At 41.5% G+C, this 14158-nt stretch overlaps 1 protein-coding gene across 3 annotated transcripts in view; it reads left to right on the top strand.

Annotated features, from left to right (window-relative positions):
• The window catches only part of GRIA1 (glutamate receptor, ionotropic, AMPA 1), a 118056-nt gene that overhangs the window by 63730 nt on the left and 40168 nt on the right, over positions 1-14158 (top strand). For all 3 annotated transcript variants that reach the window (XM_010002015.1, XM_010002016.1, XM_010002017.1), the window contains 3 exons: positions 18-71; positions 10056-10217; positions 11283-11450. In XM_010002015.1, the coding sequence (XP_010000317.1) occupies positions 18-71; positions 10056-10217; positions 11283-11450 (384 nt within the window). The remainder of the gene's footprint in view (positions 1-17; positions 72-10055; positions 10218-11282; positions 11451-14158) is intronic.

Here is a 14158-nt window from a genome sequence, read left to right as displayed (position 1 = left end):
TGGTTTTCATCTTGCAGATCATCAAGCTTGAAAAGAATGGGAATGGGTACCACTATATTCTGGCAAATTTGGTGAGTTGCACTCCTTGGTAGGGTTGGGTTTTTTTGCTGTCTCATATTTTATAAAGCACTATATTTTAATCACTGAGCTGCACATCTTTTTTCTTATCCTCCTTTTGGTTAGAAAAATACCTAAGTTCTTCGTGGTGTTCTCCTTATGGTGTTTTCTCTCTTGAACCAGTAAGATCATCTGTAGAGTATCCTCAAGGTTGCTGGGGTTTGATTTTTATTTTTTTTTTAGTTAGGTCAACAAGAAGCTGTTGACTTTGGTAACAACTTGAGTTTTCTAACTAGTTTTAATACTATTTCAGTAGACATTCTCCAGATTAAATGTTTCACAGCTGTCCTGGGCCTCCCTACAGGCAAACTTGTTAGTGATGATGCACCAAGCTCCCTCTAACCTTGCAGTAAAAATAAAGCTTGTACCTATTCTGCGGCTCTAAGGGATGAACTGGATGTAAAGATTTCTTTAAGGAAAAGGTTCTTCCTTTACTGCCGGGAGGTGCTGCCTGAGGACAGAGCAGTACTGGACAGTGGCAGGGCCATCCTCCTGGAGCCAAATGCTGCCCTCATCTAGGAGGATGGAGAATTTCTCTGCCTAGGGAGGTCTGGGAGAAGGTAAGAAGGAGTGGAATAGTAACCTCATTCCATAGGACAGCTGAAGGTTTTCCACAGCAGAGCTCCTACCCTCTCCTTCCCGGGTGTGTCAGTCCATCTGGGGGGATGCACAGCAGACGACAGGCTGCTGGTGGTGGTGGTGATGGTCTAGTTCTGAGCTGAACCCCTGACCTGCTGTGTCTGTGCCGGGTGAGCCACGGGCTGGAGCCCTTCTTCCCTCCTGCAGCTGCATCTGTGAGGCAGCACGTCAGGCCAGGGGTAATTAAACTTTAAACTACCAATTAGTCAAACAGTTACTGCCGTTCTCCTTCTCTCAGTCCCAAGATAACTCTGTAATTTACAAGACAAAAATGGCCACATAATTACCCTGCTATGCCCCGATACTGACCCTGCAGTTCTGCGCTGGCGCCTACTGTGTAATTACAAAGTTAAAAATGTAACGTTGTGCAAGGGGAGATGTGCAAACTGTAGAGCAGACAATAACTTCAGTCCTGGTCCTGAGATGTTTATGAAAGTCCCTTCAGTAAAGTTAAGCAGGGAAGTGACCTGGAGTAGCTGGAGTGTGTCTGGGTGTTTTTATATATAGCCATGTGAAGGCTAAATTAAAATTATATCAGCTCTTCTCTCTGCACGTTTTCGTAAGGATAAATACATTAAAGGAATGGGGTAGTCTAATACTCAGGTGTTGGAGTTTTGCAGGACATTTTCCTCAGTCTTATGATACCTCGTTCTCTGACTTCTAGCCTGAGGAAGCACACTTTTCCCATCTTTAATTTGTTTTCTTAGCCTTTGCTCAAATGCTGAGAGGACAAAGGTGACTGGAAGAGGCTGCATACTCAGCCAACATGGGTTATAAATAATTAACTCAGAGCAAAAGGCTTTACATTTCCCCAGCCCCTCTGCAGGAACCTTCTGCCTCCCAGCTGCAGGGCAGGAGAGGATGCTTTGGGTCCTCAGGACCCACAGGGTCTGATGGGACCACCAGAATTCACTGTTACTAGCTGTGCTTTTCATGCAGCTTTGATCTGGTGGGAGAAGAAGAGTGAAAAGAATTAAAGCAGTTTCCTTTGGTCTTTCCTGCTCCTTAAAACTCAGCATTGCATAAGAGCCAGATGCCAGAAAGAGGAATATTAAATTTTTTTAAAAAAATTAAAAAAACCCAATCAAACAAAAAACCCAAATCCAACAACAAGACTAGCATCTCTCAAGGTTGAGAAGGCCCTTTCCAGGCCAGAACCAGCTTTGTGGTTCTGCCATGTGCACAGGCAGGCTCAGGCACCAGAAGCCAGTTCATTTTCTGTGATGTGCTGCACCCACATGAGACCTACTCACTGATCAGTTCAACAAGGAGAGTGGTAAAAAGGCCATGAAGACCCCATGTTCCTGAGACCATACGGTAGTGAGGAAGTACAGCAAACCTCCCTGCAGGGGGTTGTTATAGGGAATTAGGGTTAAACCATAGTGTGGATTGAAGAGAACGCATTAGGTTTTACCCCCCTCTAAGGACATTGCTGGGTTAGGGCCTTCAGAGGGTGTAACATGCTGTAATTTATTCCCACTGACTCATACATATAGTGGATAGGCCTTAAACACCACACATTTTCCCCTGTAGACAAGCCCTGAGATGACAGGGTGTGCGTTGCCCACACACACACACACGTGTATCCTCATGTTCAACCCACATGCCTGGAAAATAGCCCAATTCTGTGGAAGTGGCTCATTCCAGAGTACTAGGTCATAAGAGAATAAATTAAGCACTAAAAACTGCAAGTGCCTGAGCACTTCCAAATCAGTATTTTTTTCTCCCCTGTGCTAACTGATGGAGTTCTAATTTCAAGGCTTTGATCCCATATGAAGATAAGGCTCCCAGCCTTGGCTGGGTCAGGTTCTGCCTTGCACCAGTCAAGTGAGTCCTGAGCTGGTTTGTAGCCACCAAGTTACCTGCACTAGCTGAAGCAAGGTGATGAATTTAAAATATTTGCTTTTTTTAACACTGCCTAACCTTCTTGAGCCCTTTCCCATGGGAAAACAATTATGGAAATGACATATTGGAAGCAAATGTTGGAAAATATTTATGGATAACCCCACCAAAATTCTTATTTTTAGCTATATGTTTTTTCAGAGCTATATTCAGCAAAAAAAACCTGCAGCAGCACACGACTGCCCAGTTACAGCAGCTCCAAACTGGTGTTGCATCAGGAATGCAAAGCAAGCAAGTTTGTAAGGCAATGCACAGGCTGAACAAGAACTATAAAAATCACCCAATGGACACATTTTGAACATGGAGAAATTCCCTGTCTGGTCACAGACAATTCATGAAAAAGGAGGAACTGGTTTGCATTAATCACTGCTTGTTTGCCCAGTGGTTGCTGTCAGGTGAGCTGTAGCAAAGCACCAGGCAGAATTTGACAAGCAGCAGCAAATGAAAGCTAGTATTTCCTAGCAGGAACAGCTTTGTTTTTCAGTGAAATTTCTGTTGCTAAGGTGAGACAATAATATAGCTGTGTTCACCAACAAAATGAAATGGTTCCACACCTTAAGCCATGGGCAAACATCCTTCTCTGAATCTGCTATGCCTGTTAAAGGCACAACTTGTCTTCTATGCTCAGCCTTGCCCATCCCACAAAGGTCTGTCTGCAACATCACTGCCATGGGGAAGGGTTCCTGTAAGCATCCCTGCCTCTCCTTGAGCCAAATTTGTCATTGCCTATGGCCCTTCAAACTCAAGAAAATCTGATCCCTAACCAGTACCTGTTAGAGTTACCCCAACTTGCTTCTACCAGCTGCCAGCCTGGATATTTCTCAGGTGTACCGGCTGCAAACATATATCTCCCTCTCTCTGTCTCTCTCTCTTTGTATCCCTGTTTTAATCTCTGTCTCTCTCTCTTTGTATCCCTGTTTTTCTTTTTCTTTTTGGAACTCAGAGAGGTTTGGCAACTTTGAGGAGTTTTTGGTTTTGTGTGTCTTAGTTTCTAAGCTTTGTTCTTGGACTTTGAAAGCATCAGTCTAGCAACCACAAAGAAAAAAATAATACAGTCAATACTATCAGAAGAGAAAGCTTGGAAACTTCTGGGATTTCTTTCTTTTGATGTTACAGGCTTTTTCCACATAACCTTGGCTTTATGCATCTGTTTGTCCTATACCAGGGCTGTAGACTGACTGCTGTCAGTAGTAGAACATCAGCTCTTTTGGGCAGAGTAAAATCTTTGTCTTAAAATAAGTGACATTCATGTGACCTCTCTTTAAAAGAAAGTATGAAAGACAGCTGTCACAGATAGTAGTTTAGCCTTTTTTTATTTTCCTGATGCATTAGTCCAGGTTGTTCTTTTAGCAAATGCTCTCATTTGAAGTTGAGCAGATAAGTATATGAGATTGCTGATGCCAGGGGTAGTGGGGAGAAGTAAAGATAAAACCAGAGTTGATTAGCAAGGGTAAGCATTTTTTCCTGTGCCATTTTACATCAGCCTGTGTCAGTGCTGGGTTAGGTTAGAGTTTCACTTTGCAAGCAGTTGTGGTAGCTTTGGATGTTAACAGCACAGCAGCTTTGCCAGCAGAGTGGCTTGTGCAGCAGTCAGGCAAAATGTACTGGTTTGATTCCATTCATCTGTGGTTTACACAGACCTCTTTGATTGTTTCTCTCCAAAAATGGAAGGGAGACCTTCTGCACCACCAAGGCTGAGACTGCTGACTGCAGGTGCTATCAAGGTCAGCCCTACTCAGGTTTGCACCTCCATCTGACTGGAACCTCTCTTTTGTGGGAGTTTCCAAAAGAATATGTATTGCATCAGCTGCTTGTCCTAGTAAGATCTCAGGATGCCTGGTCTTGAAAAATTACATTCTTCTGTTGGAAAGAGATGCCCTAAGTTTCTAAACTTGCTAAAATTTTCAGATTTCTAAAATTGTGCCAGTTAGACCTTTTTTCTTTCTGAGAGATTGGTGCAAGTAGGCTCCTGGGAAAACTTGGTTTTCCAGACAGAGGAAGACAATATATCAGCAAAATTTCTGAGGTCTGCATTTCACTTCCAAATAGTTTTTCTGTCCTGATTCAAAAATTATTAAGCAGAAGAGACTCTTAAAATATTATCTCATCTGAATTACTACTAATAAGAGACACAGCAGTGCCCTGAATTAAATTTTGCTTGAATTAGAGCATCTCATGTAAAAGAAAATAATCTGGTTCTTGTACAAAAGTTGCCCACATGGGAGAATATGAACTGCAACCTTGGAAGGATTTTTGCAGGAGCTAATGAGGACTCAAAAATATGAGTGACTTACTGTGGCTTAAAAAAAATTGCTGAGCATCAGGTGAGTAACTGACAGATTATATTACAGCCATTAGAAGGAAAAATGTGTTTGTTTAAATCTTAGCAGAAAGGTGTTAAATGAACAGATTTCCTCAGCCATTTGCAGTCTCCTAATTCATTACCCAAGCTCATCTGGCATGGGGTGACATGTAAATCCACAGGATCTTCCTCATGGTGACTTCATCAGTGCTTTATTCTAGTCCAAATTTTCTTAGCTTCAGCTTTCTCCATTGGATTTATGTTTCTGTTTGCTAGACCAAATATTCCATTACTGATGCTTTGGTCCTTGTAAACTGTGATCAGGTCATCCCTTAATCATATATTTGATCGAAGTCTTGGCATTTGTCACCACACAGCATGTCTCCCAAACCTTTAAATGAATTTCTGCTCTGAAAGCTCTCTAAAGCACAAACATCCAACTAGAGCATCTGTCCCTCTGCCAGGACTGAGCTTTCCAACAAGATCTGTAGGACCATATCTATCCAGAATGTGCTGCAGCAGTAGGATAGGGCTGATGCAAATAATATCACAAAGAAAATATGTACAGCTGTACCAAAAAAAAGTTACACGTCATCTCCAGCCCAATATCCTTTAAGTCTGGATACTCACCTGGCTTGGTTTGCTTCGATAGACCAGGAAAAACAGACTCATCAAACTTTGGGATTGAGACTCTGTGTGATAGTGACCCCCCCTTCATGTTTTACTTTTCCCTTTCTTCTCCATTTACTTCTATGTTACAGTGAGGACTCAGTTGTTTTGCTGCCACGATGAGTTTTGACACATGAATAATTGCAGAAGAGAAGAAGGCCTGTCCATGCTGGAACAAGGCTTGAGCAGATGGGCTCTGTTTTGAAGTACCCTCCTTATTAATGCAAAGTGATGGGAGTGAGGAATGATGCTTCACTGCAGAAGTCAAGCTTGAAGATAATTTGGTCTATTAGGGATGCTCTGTCTGGAAAAACTCAACTTCTTTCTTTTTGCAGAAAGACACTGATGTACCTTGGAAAGACAGGAGCCACTGTGCATTCCCTCAGCTGATCAACAGCCACTCAGAGGCAATTGTTTTGCTTTGCAAAGTTTCATATAATCATAAAGTCTGCTGGGAGGAAGCAGTCTGGCATTGCAAGCCACACATGGATAACATCTAAAGAGAGCTGGACCAGTTTCCTGATGCTGCCACAGGTTTCTTTGTCACGCACCCAAGCTCAGGGTGTATTAGTTAAATGCTTTTTGCTCCCATAAGGAGCAATGCCAGCCAGTGTCATCAGTGTGCAGAGGTAAGGCAGAGGTTTAGGACAGTGAGGCAGTGAAATGCGAGGGTGAAAGAAGAGATGAGGGAAATTTAGTGGTGCTGACAGATTTGAGGAAGGTCATGAACAAAGGAATGAGGCTTTCCTACACCTCCTGACAGCCATCTGCACTGCCCTCTCCATGCCTTGGCTCCTCAAGGTGTTCAGGGTATAAATAAGGAGCTGACTGCTCTCTTGGGGACTGTCTTTTCAAAGCAGATCCTTTGTGGGCCATTTAATCAAGATGGATTCACAAGGCTCATTTCAAGTCATCAGTCTTCCTGCATTATACATTTCTGTTGATGACTGAGCCCACAAGCAGGGGAGAGGAATATAAATGTGTGACTTGCTGACACCTCTTCCAGTGAACAAGGCAGTGAATGGGACAGTAAAACAACCTTTGGCTGAAAACTGTTTTCTGTTTAAGAAAAGCATAAAGAACAGATGCAGCAAGGAAAACACAATGAGGAAAAAACCCTTCCCAATACCATTCTATTTTCTATTTGAAGGCATGAAGGTCTGTAACAGCTGCCCGTAATATTTACTAGCAGCAGGACTTCTGCATGGAATAGCTTTCTGAGGCCTAGGGATGCAGAGGAGTCCGTGGTGTGGGCTAAAGAGCAAGTTTCTTCCTTTGAACTGAGCTTGGCTGTTGCTCAAACTCTGTGTTGCAGATGCTGTGACTCAGAGCAGGCTTGGAGGAGGGAGGCTCAGCCCAGCAGTGTAGATGAGTCCAGATTTTTGTGGCTTATTGTCAGCCTGCTAATTCCATGGCTTTCAGAAAAAGGCAGGCATTTTCCAGGCATATGCAAAGCAGGAGGCCCTATTCTCTGGTTTGCTGAAATGATATTGTGAAGTGAATTTAAATTGAACCCAAACTGCTTGATACTAAACATACTGCTGCAAAAGCACATCTGCTGTCCCTCAGAAGGGGGCTGCAGCCTTTACTTGGACAATTTTTAAGAATTTATTTTCTTTTTCCAAAACATGGCCAATTGAAAACTAAATGGAAGATCCCTTTACTTTGCAACATGTGGCTATAGTTAGTACATGGTGACAGATGACTGATGACATCTTTACTTGCAAATATTGTAATTCTCCTGTTCTCCTGCTTCCTACAAGCACTGACTGATAATCCAGACAGACAGAGAAGTATATTTAATTCCAGATGCCACTTTGTCAATAGAAGCATTTTCAAGAGACAGCTTGCATAACATTTCATATTTTCTTGTTTATATGTTAGCCAGCAAGAGCTCACCTCCTCTGGGAATTGTTTTCTAAAATATCTGATCTCTGGTATTCCAAGTCCGTTGGCTGTTGCTTCACCCAGGTCTGCTCTGAGCAGAATTCAGTGATGGAGTGATAAAAATTCCTTTATAATTAAGATTTCATTCCTATACTGGCTTTTTCCTGGAGCATTTGGAGGAGGGATAACAGGTGAAAACAGTTATATCAGCTGTCGATAACAGCAAAAATGCAAATGCATATTCAAGGTTAGCTATGTCCCCTATGGTCCGAACTGCTTTAAACAACTGGAAAAACTTCAGAGGTCCACACACTTTTTAAAGAACCTGAATTGTGTCAAAAATCAGTGGGGGAAAATTAGTACAATTTTCAAAAAGAAATAATTCCCTTTGTCTATTTGATTTATTTTTAAATTGTATGTTAAGATGAATCCCAGTGAATATTGTTGAGTACTTGCTTCAGTTTCAGGATGGGGAAAGATGGTGTTTTCAACTACTGCTGTCTTGTCACTGGTATCATAATTTGCTTTTTACTTTTCCTATTTAAATTTGCTTGTTGCAGAAGCTAAATGCACCAGACATCTCACTAATTCTCTGTTGTGAAATTGGACTTCTTCTTCATGCCTTTGTAAGCCTTCCAATGAGGGGCTGGAGGCATAAACTTCAAGTTGTTGTGTGGTAGTTTCTTTTGACAGATCTTTTTTCCCCTGAGCACTGCCTATGAGCAAAATGTCAGTGTAATTTGGTCCTAGGCATGAATAGCCAGTTGGTAACCTGTGAGGTCCCTCTTACAGAACCTTAGGAACTTTGTGTGTCAAAAAACACTCAGCCTGAAATGCATTAAGATGTCAGGGACAATTATTCTGCTGCATTTCCTATTCATTAATCACAGCTCTGGTTTTCTGAAACCCCTACGCTAGCAATTACAAACAAGATTGAGGTGGATTTAACCAGCATTCTGAGGAACACATACACACAAAACATCATCTGGTTTTATGATTATTTTTTTTGTAACTAAAGAACTGTGCTTTGAAGCAAAACATTTCATCTATTTAGAGCACCTGTACACCTATATTCAATCCTCAGCGTTGTAAGGGGATGCCAAATTGCTTACAAAAGCTGGAAGAAAATGTGTGGAAGTCTTTAAAGACATATTTGAGTCACTTCTGACTCCCTCAGCCTGATGCTGATGTGAGAGGGCAATTTAGTCTTCTCTCTGCAGGATGCCAGTTCCCAGAACAGGTTTCCATCCATGCTTGATCCTGCCCTTGGAAGGTGATCATCTAATTAGCTCCCTCAGTCTAGGCACAGAGCACCATTTTGGGACCTGACCAGTGTCTCCTGGGAATAATGTGACTTGGTTTTTTTAACTCGCACCATCATCACATGTTTGAGAGTAAGCACAGGAGAGAAAACCCTGTAGTAAGTCGAGAAGGTGCCTGTGGGGAGCATAGAATCATAGAATGGTTAAGGTTGGAAGGGACCTTAAAGATCATCAATTTCCAACCTCCCTGTTATGAGCAGAGACACCTCACACAAGACCAGGCTGCACAAGACCTCATCCAATCTGGCCTTGAACACCTCCAGGAAGGGGTCACCCACAACCTCTCTGGACAACCTATTCCAGTGCCTTACTACCTTGCATGCACTAGGAAGGCAGAGCTCAAACAAGCTCTTCTGTTGCTCAAGTGATTGCATTGTGCACAGTTCTCTCTTTCATTTTCCTTCATGCATTATGGGTCCTGACAGAACTAGAAAAATAAGTGACTGCTTCTCTTGTGCTTGTATTCCAAAAGAAAAAGCCCCAGTACTTCAGCCTGTTCCACACAGGGCAGCCCAAGCAGGAGGACGGAGGCTCTGATGAAGCACCTGCTTTGTGTAAGGAGACACAGCAAACAGTTTTGCAAAGTAACAGTGCTGGAGAGATAGGATCAAAGCTCAAAAAACGACCTCTTCTCTGTATCACTTGCAGTGTTGTACTGATTACTCTTTCGCCTCTGACTCAACAAGAAGGACTAATTCCACAGTGCCACCCTGATACATGTGTACTCGTGCACTTGTGCTCATCCCAGGCAGGGGCAAGAAGTAGAGAACAACGAAGAAATGAAATAAATGTATTTCATTGATAAACTGATGTCCAAAAAAGTACCTTTTTTTCTCCCAAATTAGCAAATCCTATAAACTGGCTTTTTAAATAGATGGACTACTTTGACAAGCTGGACAACCACTTTGTGATCTGCTGGAAGTTCATTACTCAGGAACAGGTTTCCCCTACTGTGGTTTGAAAAGACGTAGCCTGTCCATTGGTGACTGAGTCCATAGAATTTAGAGCTTGGTGAATTACTCTGCATAAAAGTTAGAAGTAAGGAAGGCAAGTTCACCCCATAGTTGGGAATGGTGGTGCCTCTCCTGATTTTCACTGTACCTCACAGAGGGAAGAGCTTTTTCCTAAGCTGGCTGACATATTCTTAGAGAGATCCTTCTTATCTACCCAGAAATGTGCTCCTCTGATGACCTTCTCCTGTTTCTCTCATTTACTAGGGATTCATGGATATTGACTTGACAAAATTCAAGGAGAGTGGTGCCAATGTAACTGGCTTCCAGTTGGTGAATTACACAGATGCTGTTCCTGCCAGGATCATGCAGCAGTGGAGGAATAATGATGCCAGGGAGCATCCTCGTGTGGACTGGAAGAAGCCAAAGGCAAGTGGTGTTAAAACAAAATTGAATTTAGGGTCCACGTGGCTCAGTTCAAGGTATGCTTACCTTTTTGTGATTGCACAGAGTGCTTTAATCTCACTCTGAAAGTCTGTCACTTAATATAATTATGAACATTTTCTGTTACAAGTGCCTCAATATTTTCTATGTTTTACAAGGCAGTAGTTGCTGTCTGCTAAGAAATACACAAGTTAGCGTATTCATTCAGTCTCCTGGTTTTTACCCTCCTCAAATCTAAGGATTTAGCATCTCATAATGTTAAGTATATAAAACAGAAAAAGCCTCATTAACTCATTAACCTTTGACTGGTTTGTTAGCTATCCAGTGGTAATAAAGTCTTTCCAGATGTTCCTTCTGAGCATTTCAAACCAGTGTGTACAACAAAAGGGAAATACATTTTAATTCCTAACACAGAAAACCCTGAATCTGTCAAGGGGTGGGTGGAGGAGGGAGGTTCCTTTATTTTCCTATCTGACTTTCAAAACCAAATACAGTCGTGACAAACACGCTGCAATAGAAATGTCAGCTTTGGGGATATTAGCTTAGCAAAGTTGCAAACAAATAAACCAGTAGGTGATCACAGGGAAAGTAATTAGGTCTAATGATTATTGTTGATGCCAAGAGTTTTACACTCGTTTCTGTACAAGTTTCTGCTTGAAATCTTTTGCAGAACTCTTGTGTGTTAGAGTTTTCTGGTCTCCATCTGTGACCAGGAAGGGTCACTTGTTACTTGATTTTGTGTATCACACATTTATACTGTATAATGTATTCCTTTAAAGTTCAAGTCGATTATTCTAATTCAACACAAAGACTTGGGTAAGAGGTAAAGGGCTCTGAAGGTCACGTCCTCTTCAGGGCATGGAAGGCACCAACTTTTACGAGTCAACAGGACAGTGATGTTTACAGGGAGCGAGAGGCTGTTGAACTTTGTAGATGGAAGGATTGAAAAAGGATAAATCATCTGAAAAGCTGCCGTGAAGTGAAGCAGTGTAGCACACCCAAGGTCAGCTCACCCTAATGGGCAATGTACAACTCCTCTACTCTTTTCAGTACACCTCAGCCCTCACGTATGACGGGGTGCGGGTGATGGCCGAGGCCTTCCAGAACCTGCGGAGGCAGCGGATCGACATCTCCCGCCGCGGCAACGCCGGGGACTGCCTTGCCAACCCAGCCGTGCCATGGGGACAGGGCATTGACATCCAGAGAGCACTGCAGCAGGTTTGAAACCCAAACAATATGTGCACTGCAAAGATGGCTGAAGGTGGCTGGGGGAGGAGGGAGAGGAGGGGGTAGAGGGTTGATTAGCAGCAGAAATGCTCTAACTAATCACTTGGGATGAGGAACTGATCCTTCCAGATTAGAACCAGGTCTCCCAAAGATTTGAGGAGTGCATCCAGCAAACTGATTTTCCTGGTACCAACAGATATGTCTTTGTATTTTCTAATTTATGTTGACTTTCTGGAGTGAAAAGCCAAAATATTATCCTATAAAATAATGGAGGATCCTTATTTTTATCTTCCCCTTCCCAAAAGAGAGAGACCTGCTCGGACCATATTTTTTTGTAGATCCTTCAAATCTGTGAATTCTGTTTCAGTTCCAGACTGCTAATGAGGCTTGAAACCATGTGAATTTTGCCTTATGTGTTGGCTGTCATAAAAATGTTCTTAAAGCCCAAATTATAGCTTGTTCCATACTGTGAGGATTCATAAAAATCTTAATAACAGCCATTTAGATTGTTAAATCTGATAATCTTGTCATTTTTTCCTGTATAAAAATTTAGCTTTTTGAATAACCAAAAACCTACATTAAGCTGTAGCAAGAGAGAAAAACAATAGACTCTTACTAAAGACTTAGAAAGGTAGAATATTTTCAAATTTCATTAAATTTCAAGGCTGAATTTCATTGCTATCGTTTGTCTTTTTTTCATCCTTGCAAATACTGCTAGCTCAGTGTTATCCAAATATAGCTTATCCCATCTTCTTCCTTTAGCTGTGAAGAAGGCAAGAAGAATAAAATTAATTTGGTTAATTTGCATCACATGTAAACTTCCTCAAGTGTTTTATTTTGATTTGGGTTTGGCTTACTGGTAAACAATTCCTGTAAAACCAAATCTTGCATCTGATTTTATTGCTTGGATTCACTTTGTTCTCAAGTCTGTCATTGACTTTCTGCATGACCTTGGGCAAATCACTCTCATAGCTTCTCCAAACCCTTATAATAAAATCAGCCTCCTCAATGCATTAGGGAGATCAGTTACCTAATAAACATTAAATACTTGGATGTCTTTTGATGAGCAATGGATTCTCAAGTATTTTCTTTTATTGAATTTATGAGACTAGGATATCAAATTTAGACAGCTAGAAAATACAATTTTGTGTGTGCATTGGAAAATCACCTCTAAAAGTTTCCTCATCTTTTCATTAAAACCATTTCCAAAGTATTAATTTTTCAACTGTAGTGATTTGGGGCAAAAAAACATGAAGAGCTATTGGCAAAAGTGATTCCTTTACCATTGAAAAATTATAATTTTCAAAAGTTTTGACCAGTTCAGTTGTGATGATCAAAATAAAAGGCTCTGAAACACGCAGGGGAAGAAGAATTCTCCTAGGGAAATTTTAACTATGTAATAATCATCCAGCATTAAGTTTTGTAACAAGAAAGAGGCAGATGGAAATAGAAGAATTTAGGATTAGACTGAAGGTTTGAGTTATCCTTTCTGTAAAGGCTCACAATTAGGCCAATTCCCTACAGCTGTTCACAGTGTACTTTCTCTTCACCTGCCATTTTCTAATGCCTAAAATTTTATAAGCTGCTTAAAAGCAAGAAGTTTCTCTACTTATTTCTACTCTAATGTCTGGAATAAGCTCCTGAATTGCCTTATTTCTGTGTAGCATAGGAAGGAGTCATGGATGGCAGGAGCAAAGATGAAAAGCAATTTGAAATGCTGTGCAGATTTTAAAAGCAGAAATCTAACACATTTTGGCAAAATGTATGTTTTTATTAATGAGAACCACTTCACCCCCAGGAAAATGCTCACAAAATACTGCATTAAACCAAGAGACTGAGGTTTCAGTTGCACCTTGAAAAGATTCTGATAATTTTTGACAGATTTTGAGTTAAGGTGATTTGGTTACCACATCTGGTAAGCAGTTAGCTCTCCCCTAACTACTCACTAACTGTGTGAACCAAAAGGCCACAACAGCATCCTCCTGCTCCAGCTCTCCCAGCAAACATGCCCATCTCATATAAACAAATGTGCTTATGTGCCCCATGTCCCCAGCTGACTTTACTGGTGCTTTAGCACTGTTGAAATCAGTCCTTGCCATATTTAGTACTGACTCAGGGAACCTGAGAGGATGGTACTTGTTGAAAAGCTGTGCTGCAGCCTGCAGGATGGATGGGAGAGACCCCTTTTGCCACACAGATATCACAGGATTCAGATTTCAGTTATTCAGGTAGAAGAAATTGGTGCTCTAGAACTGCTTTTTAGTGCATATAAAGTTACAAAGCACGAGCACCCATGGCCTGAGCTTCAGAATCAGTCAGGACCTAAAAAGAAAAGCAAAGGGTCCATGAAATAGACAGAGAAGTGTTTTAGCCAGGGGTGCTTTTCTAGTGTATCTAGCTTTTATGGGCATGTTGCATTTTATGAGAAGGGAAGAACATGTTTCTCCCAATGTCATCAGGAATACCTCTTAACCTGAAGGAGCTTCAGAAAGTAATGGCAGATAGAAGTTTTCATGACAAACCTTTGTTACAACAGCTGGAAAACAAGTACGGTATAAGGAGATTAGCAACAGATTCCCTCCATAATGAGATATCCTGATTTCCTCACCGTGGGTGTTTATTCTGAGGATCTCAGAGTGCTTAAAGAGGCTGCTAAATACCTGTTCCCATTGTGCATGTGGGAAGTCTCAGTTGTAGGA

The sequence above is a fragment of the Chaetura pelagica genome, unplaced genomic scaffold, assembly GCF_000747805.2.
Source record: "Chaetura pelagica isolate M959 unplaced genomic scaffold, ChaPel_1.0 scaffold356, whole genome shotgun sequence".
NCBI classification, from domain to species: Eukaryota; Metazoa; Chordata; class Aves; order Apodiformes; family Apodidae; genus Chaetura; species Chaetura pelagica.
The sequence above is the reverse complement of the archived record's forward strand: the minus strand, read 5'-3'. Positions and strand labels throughout refer to the sequence as shown.